The sequence below is a fragment of the Hirundo rustica genome, chromosome 2 (assembly GCF_015227805.2).
Source record: "Hirundo rustica isolate bHirRus1 chromosome 2, bHirRus1.pri.v3, whole genome shotgun sequence".
Classification (NCBI taxonomy): Eukaryota; Metazoa; Chordata; class Aves; order Passeriformes; family Hirundinidae; genus Hirundo; species Hirundo rustica.
The window spans coordinates 102307314-102330170 of NC_053451.1; the positions used below are offsets into that span (position 1 = coordinate 102307314).

General features: G+C 38.9%; 1 protein-coding gene across 1 annotated transcript in view; it reads right to left on the reverse strand.

Moving 5' to 3' along the window:
- Positions 1 to 1927: 1927 nt before the first annotated feature.
- The window catches only part of CTPS2 (CTP synthase 2), a 61937-nt gene continuing 41007 nt past the window's right edge, over positions 1928 to 22857 (reverse strand). The window contains exons 14-19 of the mRNA XM_040056030.2: positions 17841 to 17937; positions 16010 to 16065; positions 15184 to 15280; positions 13718 to 13862; positions 5292 to 5402; positions 1928 to 3557 (exon numbers count right to left, since the gene is read on the reverse strand). Of these exons, the coding sequence (XP_039911964.1) occupies positions 5333 to 5402; positions 13718 to 13862; positions 15184 to 15280; positions 16010 to 16065; positions 17841 to 17937 (465 nt within the window). The 3' untranslated portion in view covers positions 1928 to 3557; positions 5292 to 5332. The remainder of the gene's footprint in view (positions 3558 to 5291; positions 5403 to 13717; positions 13863 to 15183; positions 15281 to 16009; positions 16066 to 17840; positions 17938 to 22857) is intronic.

The window sequence follows — 22857 nt, forward strand, 5'->3', positions numbered from 1 at the left end:
CCTCAGATACCCAATAAAGGGAGAAATATCTGACATACTAAGTTCATTTTCATCAAAAATGCAAAGGCTGCTACCCGAGGAAATGTGACAAACCCTTGAACAGAGTACCAACCATGTCAACAGAAGGGAGAGGATGAAGTGATAAGAGGAAGAGTATATCTGCAAGTTATCACAGAGATAACAGCTACCAATCCACTTTACCAATCCGCTTTGCTAGCAAGGAAAAACTAAGCACTGTATGGAATAAAATGCTGAGGCACAGAAATACACCACAATTCTCACGCAGATGTCCCAGGGAAGAAGCTTCCTACTTGTGTGCAAGGATGAGGTGTTATTCAGTCCTAGATACAGAAACAACTCTATCATTTGTTTACTTCCCTGTCATGCTGAGTGAGTTTCTGCAGAATGCTGGAATAGGCCACGTGCTCTCCCAAGGGCAATGTTATTCTGATTGCCCCTTGCTCCACCTCGCTCCCTTTCTCAGCAGATTTTGGTCACCTCACGTATGCAAACAGCAAAGTTGTAGGAAATGAGCTTCAGCCAGTCCCACAAAGGTTTCCACAGCCCCTGCTCACTTGTGCTGATCTGGCTTCGCTGCCAGCTCAGAAGTCCTTTGGGCTGTAATCACACTCCCTACTGTCATTGATACACACAGAGGCTGGGGAGAAACTTCCATTTGCACTGCCATGGCAGCTGTAACACTTCTCACGAGGAGGTTAGCTCAGGTTGGTAAATCATCTGTTGCTTTTACACTTGACTCTCCCTTATCTCCTCCACATCATTTTGGGCAGCAAGCACCTGTCCTTGTGAATGTTGACAATCTGCCTTTTCTTTCCTGAAAACTTAGTTTAGCTTCAGGCTGTAATTCCTGCTTACACAGGTTCTTGGAGAGAACTCAACCTCTAACGTTAAAGTATTGCTCAAAACTTCCAGTGGCTTCCTGGCAAGCCAGGGCTTAGATGCCTCTAGAGGATTTCAGAAGTATGCCAGAGTCCCATGAATTTCAGGTCACAGCAAACCTTTTTTGGTACTACTCTGAATCAACAGTCACACTCTCTGATATATTAATATAGCTTCAGAAAAACAGCAACCTAATGCAGCATCTGGCCCACCCTCCCACAAGAACTCCCTGATGAGGAATAGTCTGTTTGGTCAAGCAAATCCTCCTTATTAGATCCCTCTGCAGGCATTACATACTAGCACATGAAGGTTATGTCTCCAAGCAGTTAAATAAGGGGAAGAAACCTCAGCTTCAAGGCAGTACACATTAGGTATGTTAGGCAGGTGCTAAAGGACCTCACCTGTAAAGCCGACAGTGAAACAGGAACCCACGCTGCCGAGATGCAATACTTGGACTGGAGACACTCAGTAAGATACAGTTCTGCCCACAGAATCAGTGGAGTGCAATACCTACCCTGCAGTCTCATCCAAATTTGGATGCTGCTCCCCTTCTTTACAAACAAGCACAGCTTCTGGTCCAACTCAACCAAGCCACCAAACCTTCTGTGGCCCTTCACTGCCCTCCCTCCAGCTGGACCATGTGTCTCTTGTACTGGGCAGTCCAGAACTGGACACAGCACTCTGTGTGTGACCTCACCAGGACTAAACAGGGGGGAAGGATTGCCTTCTTTGGCTTGCTGATAACACTCATTAGGAAGCCCAGGATCTGGCTGGAAAAGGCTTGTTTGCTTTCTTCCATTTCAGCATGCTGCTACTTCGGGCTGCTCAAGTATGAGATGGATCCCTTGTGGCACAACATGTGCCACATGTGCTTTCACATGGAAGAGCACTGGCAAGGGTGCTCTTCCAGCTACAGTCCAGGTTGGATGTCTTTTTGACCACTCGTTTTTTTTTTATAAATCAGTTTCTCACAGACAATACAACTGGGACATGATTAAATGACAAATTCTTTCCTTAACACCACAGCTCACAGTTGGCACCATGATTCTTTAATAGGTACCCAAACGCTTCCAAATAACACCATTTATTGAAAATGTTTTGAAAATACATTTGCACATTACAGACAATCTTAGGAAATTCTTCACTTTTCATAAAGCAGTGGCCAGTGTCTCTCATAGGGGAAGACATACAGTGACACCAATTCTATTGTCAGTATTTCTAAGGCACATATTCACAAACTACTTTAGGAAAGTGCAGCCATAAAAATACATTTTATGTTTCATTACCATTAAAGCTTCTTTTAGTGAAGAGAAAAATTTGCTGTGTAACCTGAGATTTTCTAGAGCAATGCACAGCTCTCAAACTTGCTGTTTTTACAAAGCTGTAAAAAGGAACACGGTGCTTCTTATTTTTGTGCAGATACTGACTTTTGATGAATTAAAGAAGACATTTTGCCCAAAACCAAAATGAAACACGATGCTCAAAATTCAGAATTTTTCTTTATAGGAAAGTGTGTTCCAAGCATCTGGAGCCCATCAGTTATACACAGTTCAGGTTCAGCTTCTGTGACAGGTTTGATGATGCCCCACTGCTAATGGGATCCTTACACCCCCTACACCCAGAACAGCACCTCTCACCTTCCTCTCCTGTCCTGGTGGTTCAGGCTCCAGCCCTGGCTTTGCAGGGCTGCCTGCAGTTGTGATGCAGTGGAATAACCTGTGATTTCTAAATTAAAACACACCATTCCATTCTACTCAGGAATAAGTGCCATGATGATGGAGCAGTCACAGGATGCAGAAAAACAAGGGTGAACCTTACTTAATTTGCTTCATAATTATTTACTGCAATTAACTGAGTGTGGCACAGCTGGAGCCCAGATAACACTCCAGGTTTATGATTGGTTTTTCTACAACTCAACAAGTGTTAGAACTGGAGTTTAACATATAAACCTATTTACTTTCTTTCTCACAAAATACAAATATGAAACTACCTTCTAATATCACTTCTGTAATTTTGTAGGTCAGAATTATGCTTAGTATTATCAGACTTCCAAGGGAAATAGAGCAAAGGAATTTATGTGAAATCATATCACTTATAAAAGCAAAGTGAAAAAACTCGTGTCCCACATTAATTACTATAATCACATAGAGCTGAGATACAGCAACCATTTTTCATTTGTACTTATTGAACAGCAAAAAAAGTAAAAAAAAATATATATATACAAGCTTAATAGGGAAAAAAACCTGAAACAGTTTTCTTCTGCTCAAGAGTAAAACAATTTTCCCTTAAATGTTTTAGTGCATTCCCCACCTCATTCCCAAGAACTAAAGTGTTTTTTCTTCTGTTCCAAGGCAAACTGAAACCAGTCAAACCTTCCTTCAAACCAAGAAAGCTGTGAACTAGTGAACTGATACATATTCACCTGAGATCACTCTGAAATATAGGACAAGATAATAATGATTAACAGGTAAGGTGCACAACCGTTTAGTAACTTTTGAAGAGAAACAGCATTTACACAGAAGTTTTTGCTACAGAACAGTAAAACTGTCATCTGTAATGAGAATTATTGAACACAGCAGAGGAAGAAACAGTATGAGAACTGCAAGCAGCTTACTCTTCTACTTTCTTCCATTCAATATTGTTCTGTTCCCAAGTTTCTGTAACATAAAAGAGGGAGAGGAAGGAAGAATAAATGTAAAAAAATCAATTATTAAAAATATTTAATCTGTAAGTCAGTTTATTTCACGCTTATGTAATTTTCACTCTAATTTGTTGACTCATTTCAAAGTAGTCCTATCTAAATTCTACAAGGAGATGCATTTTATCTGCATCAAAAGCCTAAAGTGAAACCACAAAGGTAAATATAATCTACATGTGTATCCAGCTCTGACTAATGGGTAGAATTAACTATGAGATAAAAATAAATAAGCTAATCCTTTTCATTCTTTTATACCTGGATTTAGTAATTTAATATTTTCTAGAGTAATTCTGTTGGATAACAATTGGTATCCACTAGTGACATGTTCAAACAAAATCAGCTTGGCTACTGATAGCAGCTTAAAGGCATCACAAAAGTACATTTATCCAATCACTGAACAAGTCATGCTGCAACAGTAAACAGAGAACTACCATTCATAAATTCCATTGAGGAAAGGAAGGAGTTTTCCAGGGGGACTGTCCTGTACCTTGCGTTGGTCTCAAGAAACAGAACCATTGTGATGTTTGGAGGTGGGAAGGATCCAGGCAAGAGTGAAAAGGAACATTTTGTCTACTTACTTTTTGGTTATTTTAGGACAGGTATCAGTACTGTGTGCACATGTACCAGGTCATTAAATCACTTAACATCCTGTTCTTCGCTCTCATGATTTGGGGATGGATCATTATCTTTAACATGTGGTACAGGAGAGCAAAAATAATTCAACTGAAAATCACAGAAGAAACCCATGCATCTAAGGACTGAACTCCAACTTCTAATATCACCTGCCACTACTTTGATCAGGAGACCATCAGGCAGAAATGCATCGTTCATATGTAGCTTTAATTGTCTGCTTGGCACACCTGCTTAGCATCAACACTATGTGAGGCATAAGGGAAAGTTGTGCCCTCCTTGCGAAAGTGCTCAGAAATACTGAGAAGCTGAATGAGAAAAATCTGCATAGGAAAAATAAAGCAAGACCAAGTTTCAAGCCCAGATCCGGCAGAGATCAGGTGTCTCGAAGGAAATACAACCTCCAAACTAAAAGGAAATCTATGACTACCATGTTTTACAGGTGAATAAACAACCAGTCCAACATCACTCTGGCAAAGCCTATGGCAAACAAAGCTACACTTTTATAAAACCTCTTTGTATCTCTATCACTCTGCAGATTAAATACAAGTATTTATGTTGGGGATCCACTCCTTTTGTATGGGTTAAGCACCCTTTAACTATCATTATTTAGTCTCCTAGCAACTTATGGGGGGGAAAATTCCACAGGAAAACTTAACCCCCAACATTATCTTTGTCGTATCAATGCATTAGATGCAATTACAGGTGAGTATTAAGGCAAAATAAAAAGTAATGAAGTGATTCCAAATTGTAAACTTAAGACACAAAAAAATAAAATGTAATTTAAAAATGTATTTTTAATATATCTTCAAACACTAACACAACTTGGTTTGTACATCATCCTACAAAAAAGATGTATCCAAAATACTTAGCAGACTTTAACATCTCAGTTTCAGAGTTAAGCAGCTAAAAAGGAAAACAATTAAATGCTACAGACAAGAAAGAAGACATAAGTTCTCAGATGGGACTTGAAACAAATGGGAGAATTAAGTTAACTTTATCTCCTGTTTTAAGTCTAGAATAAATCAGTGTCATAAAGCAGTATCAAAACATTTCAGTTTACCTCAATAGCATCATCCATTTCTGTGCTCTCATATAATCATTTCAGCTTGGGTCAGAATAAGGAAACTCTTTTTCTGGAGAGCTGTCATCACTTAAGTCACTGTAGCTGTCACTGTTGGAACCAATAAGAATTCAGAAAGAGCTAAACCAAATATTTTATTTCAAGCCCTCCAACCCATGATGCATGTGATCAACACTTTCCTCAAATGCAACACATTTTCAGAAAACCTCTTTAGGCTCATACTAAAAACATGGTACTTTAGAACACCTTCCTCTAAAGGAATGGGCTGAAGTTTGGAGTTTAAGACCTGAAGCAAAATAATGCTCTACCTGATAAATGTATGTTCAATTTCTTTTTGCTTGACTCCTGTACATTCATTCTGCATTTTGCTGGTGCTGTGTGTCTATGATCATGGTTAACAAGATAGATAATAAAAGGTATTCAGAGATAAAATAAAAGGAATTTCTCCCTTATGGTAAAGAAAATCATTGTTTCAACAACAAAAAAAGTTAAGACAACTTTATTAGCTCACAATTCTTGAATCTATACTTAAATTACATATCTTGCTCTTCTAGTTAGAGCACAAATAATTTTCATTGCACCAAGCAATGAAATCCTGACAGATTTTCTAGAAGTTTTACCCCCTTTTGCTGTGTCCTGAAAGAAGCAGACTGGTTTTTCAGAGACCAAACTGCCATGCCAGTGGTTGCTTTATAAATGGCAAGAACAAGGGAACGGTGAAAAACACGAATCACCACAGTGACTGAGAGAAAGAAGTGCCCACAAACCACATTTTCAGTCAGTGTGATGTCTGTTGGGTCTCCAAGTTTATCTTGAATCTAAGTGTGCTTCAGAAGTGCTTCCAGCCTCAACCTCTCCCTACTATACTTCACTTCTACAGTCTGTTTTCCCGATATTTAATTTCCCCAGATGAGAAGCCAGCAAAGGGAGCCCAGGGAACTGTTAAGTACTTTTGAGCAGCAGTAATTCTGGTCAGTCCTGTGACCCTTCAGAGCACAGGCCATGGTTAGCACAGTTCAGGTGGGAATCTCACACCTCATTTACGGGTGGGAACATCATGACAGCCTTGGTTACCAACTCTGTGCAAGCCACTGAGTGCACAGCTGTCTTGTCACATCTCCCCTCTACCACACAGCCCTTCATCCTCCAGACAGCAGGACCTCACTCATGTCATGTTCCCCATCTCTGGGCATGATCTCCTGCTGCGACATCAATCACATGACGCACCCAGACACAGCCTCAGCAGTGGATGCCAGTGACTGCCTGCTGGGTAACGCTTCAAGGGAGCCATGCAGCCCCACAGCTGGAGATCTTCGATGAGACTGCACCGAGGAACAGTGAACAAACTGCACTCAGCTACTCCGGTGATTGTTACTGTGCACTGCTTTGTAGCCTGAATTTCACCCTCTCTTTGAGAGAAAAGGAAAACCAAAGAAAGAACCGGTAAAAAGCCAGACACTTAAACAGAGTGGGACAGGAGGAATAGCACCAACAGGCACCTCCTTCAATTTTTACTGCTGTTAGGAAAGTCTCCTACAGTTACAGCAAGTCACCATACCAAATTTGTGTAAAACAACATAGATATTCTGCCTGTGCTAACATTAAGACTTTGTCTACAGTGTTCTGCCCTTTCTATGAGCGACACACACACTGCTGATGCGGTTCTTATAAAGGATGTGTCATATCAGGCTAGTGTGAAATGCTCAATTTGATAATTTCATCAGCTGGTGATCAATTACACAGTTCAAGTGAGGAAAGTGTTGTTAACAGTACAATTGAGCATGCCAGATGCACACAGACAAACACAACATCACCAACATTGTACTTACTTTTTTCTGAAAGAACCCATGGAAACATGGAACAAAAATTCAGTATTATTAAAACAGTTTTGCATTTTCACATCACAGCAAAATAGCAAATACTGTCCACAGAACAGAGAGTAAAACTGATTGTAGAAAACTGCATAATCTTATGACAGCCCTGATTTAAGTCCAAAGTCTTCAGAGAACTTTTTTTTAAAATTATTATTTTTTAATTAGCTCTGCTGCCAGCAGCAATCACAGCCAAAAAAGTTGCCACAGCTCTGTAAACAACACATGGGAGTCAGATGCTTAAGTAAAAGTGCTCACCGACCACTGAGGTGAGTGGGGAACTGCCCAGCTTCAGCTCTTGGAGGCAGTCAGGGGCTGATCCCCACCCAGCACTCTCATCACAGGTCCTACCTTGCTCAATGACTCAGGTTTTAGAGGGATTTGCCCAGAGAAGTAATCACACAGCCTGGATGCTTCTGGGATTTCACTGACTTACCACCCAAACTTCTTAAGCCTGTTTTCAGTTTGCCAAAGCTGAGGCTCACTTGGCTGCTATTGCAGAGGCTAAAACATTTACTCAGCTGATGACAATTTTTTTTCCTGTTCCCACAGTGCCCAATTTCAGTACAAGATTTGACACCACATCCCAGAGGAGGGCTGTCATCCTCACATTCTTGACTCCTGCAGCAGCACCTCTTAGTCTCCTCTACTTTAGGGCTGCTCTATGGGGTGTAAGTCAGTTTTGTGTCACACAAGCAGGCCACAGGGCAAGAAAGGTAGGGGAAATACCCAGGTAAGAGTCAGCCCTGGGGCTTCACACTCAGGTAGCTGTCACTCTCTCAGTTTCAGCTGCTTGAATGATATGTCTAAGCACACGCAGAACCTGTGGCATCATCTTAAAAATAACAACTTGGGCCCTAAGGAACTTCAACTCTTGAACTTCAAGAGTCAGGCTGCCAGTGGACTTGAAAGCAAACAGGGACTCGTGAAACTTGACATGTCTACACCTACGTGTTCCAGCTTCAAACCAGCACTAGTGTCAGGTTTCTAAGATTCACTCTGACGTCAAACATATTAGTATCATGTGTAATCTGAAGGAAAACTGTAGGTGGCATTAACCATAACCAAGCCATCTTTTCTCTTTGGAATAAACATGTACTTTGCTCCAAATATCTGTACACAGATACTAAACACAAAACCCAAATGGATGCTTCCTGCTCACAGCTGGTAATAGTAAGTAACCTTACTTAAATCTGCTGGCTGTGAAAGTGGTGGTGATGAGAAATTAAATCAGCCCAGCTTTCCTTAATGAAATTCTTTTTCACACTGAGCCAACCACTGAAAAAATAACGCTTACATTTGCTTCAGCAAGTTTTCTCTCAGTTTGTGCTGAAATTACTTAGTAATTATCTTGGGCAGGAGCCTGACCCCACTTCATCCTGTTTGTAACAATTCTTACAACAGTGAACTCCAACAAAAAGGAGCAACTGAGCCCATCTGAGGCCACCAATTCTAAGACCTAACTCCAACAGTTCAGTGGTTTTGTTGGTGTTCGGGGTTTTGGTTTTTTGTTTGCTTTTTGGTTTTTTTGATTGTTGTTGGTTTTTTGGGGGGTGGGGAGGGTTGGTGGGATCTCGGGTATAAAGTGGTGGCCAGGGAAGAAAAACATAACAAAACTCTATGCAGTGTCACTCATGTAGTCAGTCACTTCAGTCATTACGATGCATTTGGGTCACTACACTCCTGTAAAATGGGTACTCTGTGAACATTCTGTTCTTCATTTGTAAAATACAGATCAATGTGCTTTAGAAAAAAGTATTTGGCAGTTTCAGGGGAGCCTTTCTTTCATTCATTTTTTCATGTACAATTGACAAAAAAACTCCCTTTCCAGGAATGTAAGGAATTAAAACTGTTACTACAGTAATGCTATGCCCAGCAAGGAGCCAAGCTAAGTGCATTTCTTCCTCAGTGAAAATTAAAGATACATGAAGTACAGATAAATTAAGTACAGGCTGCAGTTGTTTAAGTTGTTTAGCTTTTAAGGACTCAGCAAAAGGAAATCTGTTAATTATTATAATTTATTTCCCCACCCCCAAAAGCTGAATTATTAAAATTATTATGTAATTCAAACATTATTTTGAATAAATGCATATTTGCACAATGGTTATAATTGTAGTCATACATATTCTTAGTACATATTTTTATGATCATTATATGGTCATAAAAATCATAGATATCATTTATTCTCATAAAAATTTTATCTATCATTTCAAATGATGGCCATCATTTTACAATCCTATGCTTCCATAAAGCATGATTTCATTTGAGAATCCCTCAGCACAAACCCAAAACTCCCCAGTTCTGACCTGCCAGCCACCTGCACTCACATAACTGGACCTAGGGTTATCTTCATCTGGGATAGGCACCAGCAGTTCCCTACAGCCATTAGAGAGAAACCGGCTCTGGTGGTGTGTAAGGCATAACCCACACAACAGTTATAATGAGTTATTTGGTTCCTTAAAATGCATTTTCACTTAGCAACTACAGAAAAAGATTTGAGGTGACTAGCTCAGAAGGGTTTTCACTGCAAACATCTAACATTTAAATGACAAAGTTAACTGACATAACTAGCCATTACTAAGTACCAGTATGTTTAAGAAAGGATTTCCTTTAAAACTTTTCCGTAGTTTTCTGTAAGAGCTCTGAGAGTAACAGGGTCTTTGCTGCCCCAACCATCCCCACCTGGAATCTGCACCACTGGAAGGTCACTGGAGCCAGAGCACTTGCCTTCTTTGGCAACTGTGGCACTGACTCCTGCAGGTGAGGACACCATCCCTACCAGGACAGCTCCCTCCCCTGGCTCCTGGAGTGTCATCTTTCATGAAGCAGCCCCTCTCTTGCTACTCTCTTGACAATCTTCAAATCACATTTCCTTCAAATCATATGTCTGGATTCGGCCAATGGCAGAAGCAATGCTGTGCCAAATGTGTCCTTGACTGGGGACAACATACAGGGGACATCAGGCACCAGAACGTGTCACACAGGTTGTTTTCTGTTCTGTTCATAGGTGCTTTCCTCCACAGCTGATTTGAGAGATAGCTGGACCACGCTAATGCAGTAAACACTGCACGGGCAAATTTTCTGGGATTTTTTTGTGTTTTATTTAATGCACCATTCCTTCTGTTCTCTGGCACTTTTGTTCCTTGTCTCTGAACACAGCTCATTTGTCATCTTTCATTAATAATTTGCCCAGAACTCAAAAGAGTACTATGTGACTTGATGGCATTGGATTGGTGCCTCACATTAGCATATTCACTAATGCTTTGCAAAAGTCTTTTTTTTGCAGTAGTCAGGGTTGCCTCTACTTACTCACCTAGGAACACCCCTCCTTTCCTACACTCCCTCCCTTGTACTGGATATTTGTGTTTAAATTATTTATTTTTAGCTTCTTATCCTTGTCCTCCAAAGATGTCATTATATTCAGCAGAGATTACTAAATTCCTTACATATTTTTTGTCACTTCTTTGTTCTGAATAGCACTTTCAGCTCTTATTCAGATGACATTATTTGCAAATATAATTAATGCGCTCAGGCTTACTCTTGACAGCCATTAATAAAGGTGCTGGTTGTAGACAAAGAAAAAATAAAGCCTGCTAATGCTAAACTGAATAAGGGGAAAAATAAACCAAAACAAAATTAGCAACATGGCTTTACTGTACACCAGTGGTTTTGCAACCCATATCATACTGTTCCCAATGATAAGTCAGTTTTTATTAATTTTTCCAAATGAAACTACATAGGCATCAGTAAAAGCCAACAACATTACATGTGAAGTTCCCCTGCTCATTCACTATTAAAACCCTATGTTTTCTCTTATAAAGCAGTGTATTTGTGGGTACTGTACACTTTGAGTCTCACGTAATTTTGGTTTTCTCTGTCCTTGAAAATGAAAATGTAAACTGGCAGCCTCCCACCACATCCCTCACTTCTCTATGAAATGGTGACTTCAGTATTTCCATGGAAAGGTTTGGAAAAGGTCATGATCTAAAACCATTCACAAGGAAATGAAGTGCAGAGCTTTGATGGTTGGGCACTCATGCCATAAAGCACAACAGGCTGAAACCACAAAGGCAGCTAGGGTGCCCAACTAGTACTGCAGCTATATAAGTAACAATTAATCACTGAGTTACTCTGATCCTTTGTCAGTTCTTGAACGTCTCTTGGTGGATACACCGAAGTTTCCAGGAACTACATTTCCTCCACAGGACGGATTCCAATCTCAAACTGGGTGTGCTCATGCCTATGTGGACCTATGTCTGTACCAGACTAGGTCTCACAAAAATTTAAGAGACAGCTTATCCACTTTCATTTATTTTAGGGCAGTCTCCTGGAAGTTGTAATGCACCCTTTAATTTATTATTAGCTTTGCTTACAAGCTAGGGCTTCTGTCCAGGTTTCAAATATTCTAAAATTGCACCCTAATTATGGGGCTGTTAAATGTTCTGGAGTAATAGTTTCCTGTTAAGATTCTCATGCTGAAATACGTAATTCCTTTTGTCTCAGGACTCCATCATTCACTCTTTTTAGTGCTTATGGTAGCCTTGCATAGATAATCTGCTCAGCTTGCTGGTCTCCAGAAATTCTCTTGCAGCCTACTTTGCTCTAGTCAACAGCACAAATACAACTCATGTGGGTGGTGCTGGATGAGGTGTGCAGAAGATCCTCTCCTCAGATTTCTTTCAGCCTTGCTAGGACATGCCTTAGCTTTACAACTCAATGAAATCACCAGCATTCTGGGGTTTAAAGGTTTACACTGGAAATCTTTCCACTCAGCAGGTAGGTATGTTAATATGAGTGAGTGCATGTGCTGTAATTAACACTGCAATTCCCTCCTGAACATTCTTCTGTACAAAATCTTCTTCTTTTAACCTCAAAATGCCTTCCTATTCCAGTGTTCTTTCCCAGGACATAGGGGTATTGCTTGACTGCTGTGTAACTGAGTAAATAGTAAAATCTGCAATTTTATATATCAAGTTTTGGGGCATGGATTTTTGTCTTTGCTAAATGTTTAAGATTTAGTAGGAGTTTATTCTATGAACATGAAGAAAAAGAGTTGGGTATACATTTTGAATGGTTAATTCAAGTAAGTATAAGTGGGGCAAATTCAGTAATGGCTGAAACTTTAGTTCAGGGTTATAGCATAGTTGTTATAATGCTAAGGGATGTAAATTAGCAGGACACATGCAGATTACTCACTAAAAAAAGTAATTTTTCTTTATCTCAGAGAAATAAATAGGGTTATTTATGGAACAAAGCAGAGTAAGAAAGGATATTGGGGCCTGTGAAGAAAGACGAGGTGTGAGTCAGTGTCCACCAAGAGGGTAAGACTGAAGATCACTGTGATGGAAGACTCTGCCTTGCCAAGCACCACAAAAATTTGATCTGTGTATTGCACCAGCACACCTTTTAAAAGGCAGCTAGCATTACAACCACTTCTAACAATAACAGGCTAAGTAATAGGAGTGTTTCAACCAAGCTGTAGTTTGCAGACCAGAAATTCATTCTGTTTGTATTACGTCATTGCACAACCCAGCAGTGGATAAAAACTGATACCCATAAAGGAGTAGGGAACCAAAACAGATCGGTCTGGTCTGGCCCAGCTGTGTTCCCATTATTATTCAAACTTGAATAAAATTTCTATTTCTCTCTTAACAAACATAACAAACAGATCTTATTTTAATAGAACACAAGACTCAGGGGAAAAAATAAAGGCTCAACCCACAGAATTAATAAGTTTGGTGTCTTGTTTAAAGGAAAAGACAACATGCCAAAGTTGGATCTGTTCAATGTTATTATGCAGTAATTTTATGATTTTTTTTCAATTTTTTGTTATTGTAACCAAGACTTGCCTCTGACTTCTTTATTATTGCTATTATAAGGAAATTTTAACTGTTATTAATATCACTGAAGTAAACAAGGATTATTTACCCCAGCTAAAGAAACATTGGTACATTCAATAAACCAAAGCCTCTGTGTCCAAGAGAGCAAGGACAGAGTTTTGGCAGAACCATCCAGTTCTGACCTAGATCCAAATCCTTCTATAAGTTTAAAGGTATCCCAACTGTTTTATTTCCGGCCTGTCTCTGAAAGATAGTATTTATTATTTAACTACTGCAAAATAAAATCTGTGTTTTCTTTGTTGTTGCTATCATCTTTCAGTACAACTAGGTATGAATTTCACTTCATTGCTTGATACTCTAGCAAATCTCATTCCCTATGAAGTTACTGTCAACAGAAGTTAACACAGGAGGCCGCTATCTTCATTTGAATTTATTAAGTTTTTTACTTTTTTTCCAATTATAATGTGAAGTTCTGGCTTTAGCCTTAATAGCCCCTGAAAAGGAAGAAGTGAGGAATTGTGGCTCTTGCTTACAGGTTATCTTACACTCAGGTATATGTCAGGCACACACAGCCACAAGTAAATCAATACATGAAGAACTTCTTTTCCTCTTCTGGGCTTCTGATTTGAAGGATGAGATAGTCCCTTCAAAAATGTGACTATCAAACTGCAGGCAAGCAACAAAGAAAGATTACCTTGGAGACAATTTACATCCACGCTGCAGGTATGCATTCAGTGTCCCAGTTGCTGCTAGCAACAACCCAAGGTATGGAGGTGAAGGTTTCATAGGTCTTGAGGAAAATTCTGGGTGGAACTGAACTCCCACAAAATATGGGTGATCTACAAGATACACATCAAAGAAAATTACACAATGCAGGAAGAAGATAGTAGAAAATTTTTCAGGAAAAAAACTTATTGCAGACTTCAGATTAGTGTCCAGAAGCCAGAACAGCACATGTGAATTTAAGGGTGAGGCAGCAGAAAACTTCTTTCCACAAAAAGCAACTGACAACCGAGTCAGAAGGTTAGTAGGGCAAACTAAAGAAAAATCATCCTATGATTCATAAAAACTGCATTATAAACCTGCACCAACATGTAAGAGTGGGGGAACAGGGGCACAATTGGAAAAGTCACAGTTTACATTTATCATGTTATTTTTATAGTATTTTGGTTTCCAGTATGTATTTATGCATGTCGGTCCAGAACAATATGCTCAAAGCAGGGACAAACTCAAGTTAAATCAGGTTGCTGACAGCTTTGTCTAGTCAAGTTCTGAAGGTCTCTGCTGCAAGGATGAATGTAATGTCATATAATGTCATACACTTCAGCTATACTGGATGTATACACATTTCATATACTCAAGCAAAATGAACACATATTGGGACCTGACCAAGAATATTTGAGGGTGCTTAGGAAGCAGGGCATATCACTGTGAAACTGGCATACAGATAAAAATCTATGAAAGGCCAGAGGTTCCTGATGACTAGAAAATGTCATCATGCCCTTCTTCAAGGCAAAAAAAAAAGGACCAAAGGAACCACAGAACATTCCTGACCTTCAAAACATGAAGGTCAGGAAGACTGGTACAACAAGCCTGAGAAGAATCCGTTTTTGGATGCAGGCAGTCTTTCCTTAATTTTGACTTTAGCAAAGCTTTTCATACCGTTTCCTACCCTTTAAGTTATGGGTAGACCACAAACTGTGTTAAAAAACAGCCAGACTTCTGGATTCAAAGAACAGTGCTGAATGGTTTGAAGTCCAAGCAACAGCATACTTGGAGATACTCAAAACTTGACTGATATAACTCTGGAGAACCTGACCTATATTTGAAGGTAGCCCTGTGCTGAAGCAAAAGGTTGGCGTATATGACCTCCCAAATCATACAATGATTCTACATAGCCAAATCCCCCTGAGCTAGATTTAGGACCTTTTGGAAAAGAAGCACATTTGTCCCACATAATCAAATACATGCACAGTCTTGGCAAAGTTTAAGACTTTTTCCTAACCTACTCTGAATTTTCACCCATTGTAGTACACTGCTGGAGTTAGCAGCATCCCCCAAAATGACAGCTAAATATTGTGCCTACATGTCGTTCAACAATCTATACTTTATACAGTTTTAATAAATGCAATAAGTATTACAAACAAGTAAGACACTCACTCTCTAGTTCAATAATTTCCATCCTGTTCCCTTCTGTATCATGGCCAACAAATTTCAAACCTTTCTCTTCAAAGCAGTGAGTCAATTCTGGGTTCACCTGAAACATTGAAAGCAGTAATTATTGTAGTTCTGTTTATTTTTTGATTTAACAAACAGTAGCAATTAATTATAATGGTTTTTACATGCATACAAGAATCAAGAGAATCAGATAATTGTTGGGAATATTTGCTTCCTTGTTTTAACAACTCTGGCATAAATTTGTAGAAGTGGATATGTTTATTAAATAAAGAGATTAATCAGTAATTTTAAAAGTTACTAAGCAACATTCAAAAATTACAGCCAGGGTCACTTCTGCTTGCTGCCTTCCTGAATCCAAGCAGCCTGCATTCCCCCTTTTTTAAATGGCCCACTAGATGTAGACTGACCTCCCCTTTGAACACTGCATTTCAGTGGTTATGACAAAAGCTGTGATGCAGCTCTTTCTTCAAACTGAGGAGCTCTGCAGTGAGCTGTCTCATTTCCTTGATGATGTTTTAACCACTCAGCTAATATCCAAACTCTGAGGAGGTTTACCACCATCACATTCTCCTTCCTTTTAAGGAAGGTTAATATTGACTGAATCAGTTACAGCATGCACATATCTCATAGTTCAGGCCCCTTTAGAGACACTGATAGAGTCAGATCCCTTTGGAACTACCTCAGAGATAACTCCAGGAGTGCACCTCGTGTGTGCTTCCTTGAATGACAGTATTTTGAAAGCATTCAGGCACCTCATCTCAGATGTTTGCACACAGAGGAGTGGACCCATACAAAGGACAGTACTTACCTCATATCGATGCCTGTGTCGCTCCTCTACAAACATTTCATCACCATAAAGCTTCCCTGAATATACAACAAAAGAGAAATTAAAGCCAATGTGTTGCTTTAATAGTTGCTGTAATTATTCCTTGTAATTTAAACCTCAAAAAAGTTGCATTTGACATGTTAAACATAACAAGACATTATAAATCTCTCTGTGTTTTTTGTTCTTCCTGAGTGATGACTAGTTTCTTTTAATTGACTGTTACCTGAGTTTATTTAGGATTCATATTCAACATTCCTTGACTAGAAATAGCTTAGGCAGACTATAATCTAAACACACTTTAGCTAATTTAAATTGTAAAGCTCAAAAAAATAAAAAAAGTCTGAGTGAACCAGCAAAGTAAAATCCCTTCGGGGTTTTACAACAGTTGCACACAGAAGATGCCTTTTAGTAGCATCTGTTCCATTTTAATAGATTATGCATGGCACCTGGCATAGTACCTCCAAAGAACAAACAGAGAATATTACTTTTCTGTTTTCCTGATCTCATTACCCAAATGACTCTTGCAGTCTTCTGTGCGTCATCTTGAACACTCCACATTTCACAGCAACAAGGAGCGAGTTAGAGGTATTCAGTAAACCAGATTTTAATCATATCTCTTACTTATAATCATGGCTCAAACTTTGCTCTCAATTTTCACCAAGGTCATGAGAATTACTATCTTGCTAGGGGGTTGGTACATGAAATAAACTGCCAAGAACATCTTCAAAAATTGTAGAATAATAGTACTGCCATTTTACAAAAAATGGTGTATGTCTTAATTTTAAGGGACCACCTTTTCAAAACCATTATTTCCATCCAATTTGTAAAGCCTAAGAAGAAGAAATCAGATTTCCTGATTAAACTACCGTAGCTTTTTATGATTCTTTCTGAAGATCTAAACAGATATAAACAAGATATTGGTCAAGAGTTACAACACATGTTAATTTTTATTAACTCTTCCAAAAAGTGTTTAGGTCACACTTGTACATTGTGATATGCATATCTGTGTCATACATAGGCAAAGTATCTCCAGACTAGTTAGATCACTAGTATGGGCATATCTAAAATTGCAGATTTTTCATTAATTGTGCATATGGCATTACACTTTGGTCTCTGCTGGTGCAGATGTCATTTTTTAATATTCACAAGTATACATTCCTTAAGTTTAACATAGCTAAATAGAGAATACAGGTGTAGATCAATATCAGGGGCAGGGCAATATAAGAAACGCACAGATATTTAGTCAATGGAGAAGCAACTACTTTTTACCCCTTTGCAGCATCATCTATATTACTACTGTATGATGGGCTGATTAATAGGAGACAAGTATTACTTCAATTTTAAAATACACATAGATCAAATTAAATCTTTTTTTCTGTATTCTGTTTGCTTTTATTTTGTCATCTGAAACATCCTGTTACAGCAAATAATTTTCCTTTCCTGCAACAGATACTTTGCTTTCCCAAAACAAGACTGTTTCCAGGGCCAGGCTAGAAAATAGGAAGAAAGAACTTTGACCTTCCCAAGAACATAATGAATTAAACTTACATGAAATGAATTTCAGTTTTCTCAACATATTACTCACTGTTTTTAAAAAAGCATTGAACCCTCAATGACAGTTTCACTGGGAGCTGCAGATGTCTCTTATTTCTTTTCTACGCTCCGATTCTCAGTAAATGTAAATAACAGGATCAGAGTGAATGAGCTCAGGGAAGCTGCCATCTAACTGCTTAAGATTACAGCATTTTTGATTGTCCATGTTACAAAGCTCCCATCCAAGAGGCAAAGCCATAAGAGCAGAAAAATAACTTACTTAAAACAGAATTTTCAGTTTTAAAAACAGTCCTCCTCTTTCCCAGTCTCATTGTTCCTCCCATATCTCCAGGATTGTGTTCTGGCATGTCAATAACCTGTAAAAAAAAGTTGTTCTGACACTGTTTCATTTAACAAATAAAAAAATCCTAAAACAAACAATTGCCTAGCAAGTTGCATAGACTTATAAATGGCAACTTTTATGTATTTTACCTCCAACCACTTCCAATCATTATTTGTCTTTTGTTTTTCTAATGCTTTGCTCTTCAATATTGCATTGCAATAGGCTGACAATGTTAATTAGTTCACGACAAATGTTTTCAATTAATGTTAAGATTAAAAAAGCTACTCACTAATTTCTCATTTTCATTTTTGGGGGTGAAAAAAACCCCACCTTTCTTTTAAAAACTATACCAAATTCTTAGCAATAGGATAACTCTGCCCAAAGCTATTCTTTGTGCTAAGACAGTACACAGATTTTTACAAATTCAAAACCATAGACCAAAAGAAGTCCACCAAGTGATAATGACACCATCTCCAGAAAAACAGAGTCCCTGAACCCAGAAGAGAGGCTGGAAGATTATCCTGGGTAAATATTCCCATACACTAGGCCATTTCTTATATTGCTCTTTCTTATGCTAAGAGGCAGAAACAGCTGTGTTATCAGGCGAGAAGACAATCTCTTTCTCGGGAAGGAAGAAGAGGGGAAGAGCATGCAGCACCAGAGCGAAAAGAGGACACCTGTAGCAAGAAGATAATGTTGTAAAAGCAGAGCATGAGAAGAGGTGACTCCAGTGTGTGTGCTCCTTCAGATTATAGATGCAACTAATTTATCACAGGAAATGGAAAACCATCCTCCCCCCTTCACCTCTATTAAAGGGTTTCTCAGATTGCTGAAGAGTTCACAAAATACTGGGTTGCCTTGTATGAAGAATATGCTATTTTACATAAAATTTGGAGACAAGGATATACAAATACTGGGTTTGAGGACTGAAACAGATGGGTCAAAGGGCTTCTACGTGGGTCAAGTGAAACCAGGATGGTAGGATTCAGGGCACATGAGAAACCACAACTTAGTGGAAGGAGTGTGCTTAGTTTTGCTCAGTTTGAAAAATCCTGCAGGGTCTCACAGTTCAGTTCAGAGGAAATCTGTCTAAGAGAGGTAAAACAGTTTAAAATTGTAGAAGCATGAGCTGAAGCTTTGACCCAAATACTTGTATTCACATCAACACAGCCAGTGAGGAATGCAATTGACAAAGAAAAGTTCTAAAAATACAAATATTCACATATATGGGTAATCTCGAATGGATTTTTATTAACCTTAATTTGCCCTCTGCGAGTAATGAAAACAGTACCTGATGATACACTTCATAAAGTGAAGTTATTCAATTTAGGAGGGATGGTGGAAAGTGCTTAACCTTTGGCCTTGTCCCAATGCATTTCAGCTGTGTAATTATCTCTGTACAACCTTATACCTTCAAAATGTTATTTAGAAGCTATATATTCATTATAAAATGTCATGAGCAGGACTTGTGATCAAACCAGTGGGATATTACAGATCCTTCAATTACCTCTCAAATCACAAAGGTGAGGACTGTGCAAGACATTGAGCTAAGCCCCCCTCCACAAACACAAAAAATTAAAGAAAACCCATTAATTTAATCCTTACTATTTTAAAAGTGTGAAATTTACTGAATTTATTTTATTTCATTTAATTTCACTTTTTTCCTGAAGTAGTGGCCACAAAAAAAAGAAGAGGGTCTCAGAAGTAGAGCGTCTGCTCTGCTGAAGGCTTCTGCCATCCTCTGGGTTAGACCCCCACATGGTGCTGCAAGCCCTACAAAAACCTGGCTGGAGAAATGGTCTCATAGGGAAAGTTCAGCTGAGTTTCAACACCAAGTATGTGTATGTGTGTGTGTGTGTTTTCAGCTCTCCATCTTTCCCAATACTGTTAGATTTACAGTAAGAAATGGACAAGGTTTGATATATTAACTTTTGTCGTCAGGTGACAAAAGGAGCTACTTATGAATTAATACCTTTGGATCTGTGGCTCGGATGAACTCCAGCAAGTACAACAGCACAGCCCTCAATGTTTATGCATTACTTGAGTTTCTCTGCAACAAATTCTATGCAAGGAGCTTTTGAAACCAAAGTGGCACTGCTGCCCTACAGCCCAAAGAAAGCAATGAGACTCAGAAAAGCAACTCTCATTAATGAATTATCTTGCCATATTATACAGAATTTATTTGAACAGAAAAAGATGAGCTTTCAAATAGTGGTCATTTTGAACAACTGTTCAACTGAATAGATTCTTCAAAGAGCTTCCTGGCACAGAATAAATTTTCTCTTCCTATGTATTAGCTCTTTGAAGGGCAGAGAACAGCACAGAACAGGCACCAAAAAAGTATCAGTAGAGAGGATGCAAGAATATATAAGGCATCAATTAGGTCTTTCTTACCCAAATCTCTGAAAACTGCCAACACAAGGATTTTATAGAGGACATGTATTACACCAGACAGCCAACATGAAATTAAGAATGAATCACTGCAACACAATAAAAAGCACATTCTAGATATAAAACAGTCTGATCACTATTTAATCACAGTACTATGGAATAGCGAGTTCAACTGTCCATGAACAGAAATCTTCTTTCAGATATCTACTGCTTGAATTGTTTCATTGTTAATAGAAAACATACAAAAGCCAAGAAAACCTTCCAAGCTCTGACACTGAACACAGAGCAGCCAAGGCCCTGAAAGCCCCACACCCTTCATTTTAGTAATGACGCCAGGACCATTACATTTTATCTTTGTTTTGCCTCATGTTCTGCAATGCCATTTTGAGAATTTCCTCTATTCTGGTTACCTTTGCAGGAGAAGGGGAGGGAGCTGGGGGTGTCTGTCTGGGTTTTGTTTGCAGGCTTGGTTTTTGAGGAGTTGGGGAGGGAGATGAGCATTACTTGATCTGAATGACTGATTGTTCGGCAGCTTTGGAAGCATGACTTTACAAGTTTGGAGTCTAGGTTTTTTTGTCTTTTTACTCTGCCCTTAACTGGTTAGCAAAAGATTTATCAATGCTGAAATAAATTACTACACATGTAAGTGCTGATCAAAGCATCAAGAGATGCCAGAGCTCTGGAGATTACCTGAACACTGAAAAGAGGCTCTAAACACAGCACACAAGAGATGTGTAGAGGGAAAGTTGACAGGAGCAGGGAATGCAGTGACAGGTACTGATGAATACTAATCCCTGCAGCTATGAAAAAAATCCAGCAGCACAAACTGACAAGGACTCAACCCAAACTTAAGGAACTCATCCTTTTATTGACTCCTCCGTCATTTCTCTGCAGGATTAGTCAGTACTTGCTAGATTTGATGTGATCAATCAATCACAACTTCATCAGTAAACGAACCCAGACACTTACAAATGGGATGTTTTTACTAACATCTATTCTGTTCTAGAAACAAACTTAGTACAAATATTTTAAAGAAAAAGTTGACAATTGAAACACTATCAGGGGCAACTTGGCAAGGAAACCAAAATGACAGACCTTCCCTATTCATTAAAAAGGAGGGTTACATTTTCAGTTACTGAAAGAATGTGCAAATATTACATCTGCCTGAATCCCTTGCATTGAGAGCTTCCAACTTGGCAAGGAAACCAAAATGACAGATTTTCCCTGCTCATTAAAAAGGAGGGTTACATTTTCAGTTACTGAAGAATGCGCAAATATTACATCTGCCTGAATGCCTTGCTCCCTTTCCTCACAGATTTCCTAGGTCCAAACAAACCCCATCACTGCCCACTCATCTAAAGCACTCAGTGCCCTAGAACTGAATTAACTGTCAACAAAGTCACTTGCAGATTTCAGACTACTCAGTGCTCCATTACTCTGAAGTAACGTTGTTTTTAAAAGGATCACACCATCATGTGTAAGATCAAAGCAGAAATTATCAATAGCTGATTCATGCAATTACATACTGATATAAGTAACCATCTTAAAAAATCCTGTCCTCTACTCTCTTCAATAAACTACAGCACAGTATTCTAACACTCCAACAAATGTCAATTTAAAATTCTTAAAACTCTTAAAATCCCATAGAATACTACTGTCAACTATTTTCCAGTTTGGGTGATCCTCTTCTCCACAGATTTGTTGTTTCCTATTTTAGAATTAAGTAACTGCCATGGAGCATTTATTTATTGAAGCCTAAAAGCTCTCTAAGGATTCTGCCTAACCAGAAATTCTGCTACAGAATGTTTTGTAACATTTTCTCTACATTTCATAAGGGTGTGGCTTCTTTTCAAACACTGCTTACTGACTTGTAAGCGGAGTGCAATGAACTGAGGAAGTTAATGGAGATGTTGATACAGAAAGCCCATAAAGACATTGCTTAAAAGCATTTTGAGAACTCATTCAAGTTATTCCAAACACAGGTCCCAGAGTCAGCTGAAAGACTTAATCAAGCAGAAAGTTTCAAACTGTTAGCATTAGTGAAAGGCACAGGGTAGGATAGTGCTGGCTATGGAAATACACTGGAGTGTCAATCATGCCACAACATGAAGGGTAGGATTTGCAACAGACTTGAAATAAAAAGGATATGGAAGAGTGTTCTCAGACTTCAGAATAGTCCATCTCACATCATAATTAATGAATAAATACTAATTTAATTTCAGTAAGATCAGCAAATCTGTAGCTAGGAGAAATCCTTTATCCAATCACATACATCTTTAAAATACCAGAACTTTGTCACTGCCTTTGAAGAGGACTTCTCCAGTTGCAATTCCTAGTAGGTGAAATTTTGCCCTTACCAAATGCCCTTAAACCTGTATCAGGTATATCAGAAAGAGGAAGGCATGAAACAAGTCTGCCTCTCTGAGCATCCTAAAGCAGAGGGGAGAATCCAGAGAGTGAGACAGAGTCTGGTGATCTCTTCATCAAACACCCCACCCACAATGGGGAGACAGGAACAAATCAAACACAGCCTGTTTGAACAGCAATGTGCTTGGACAGTCTC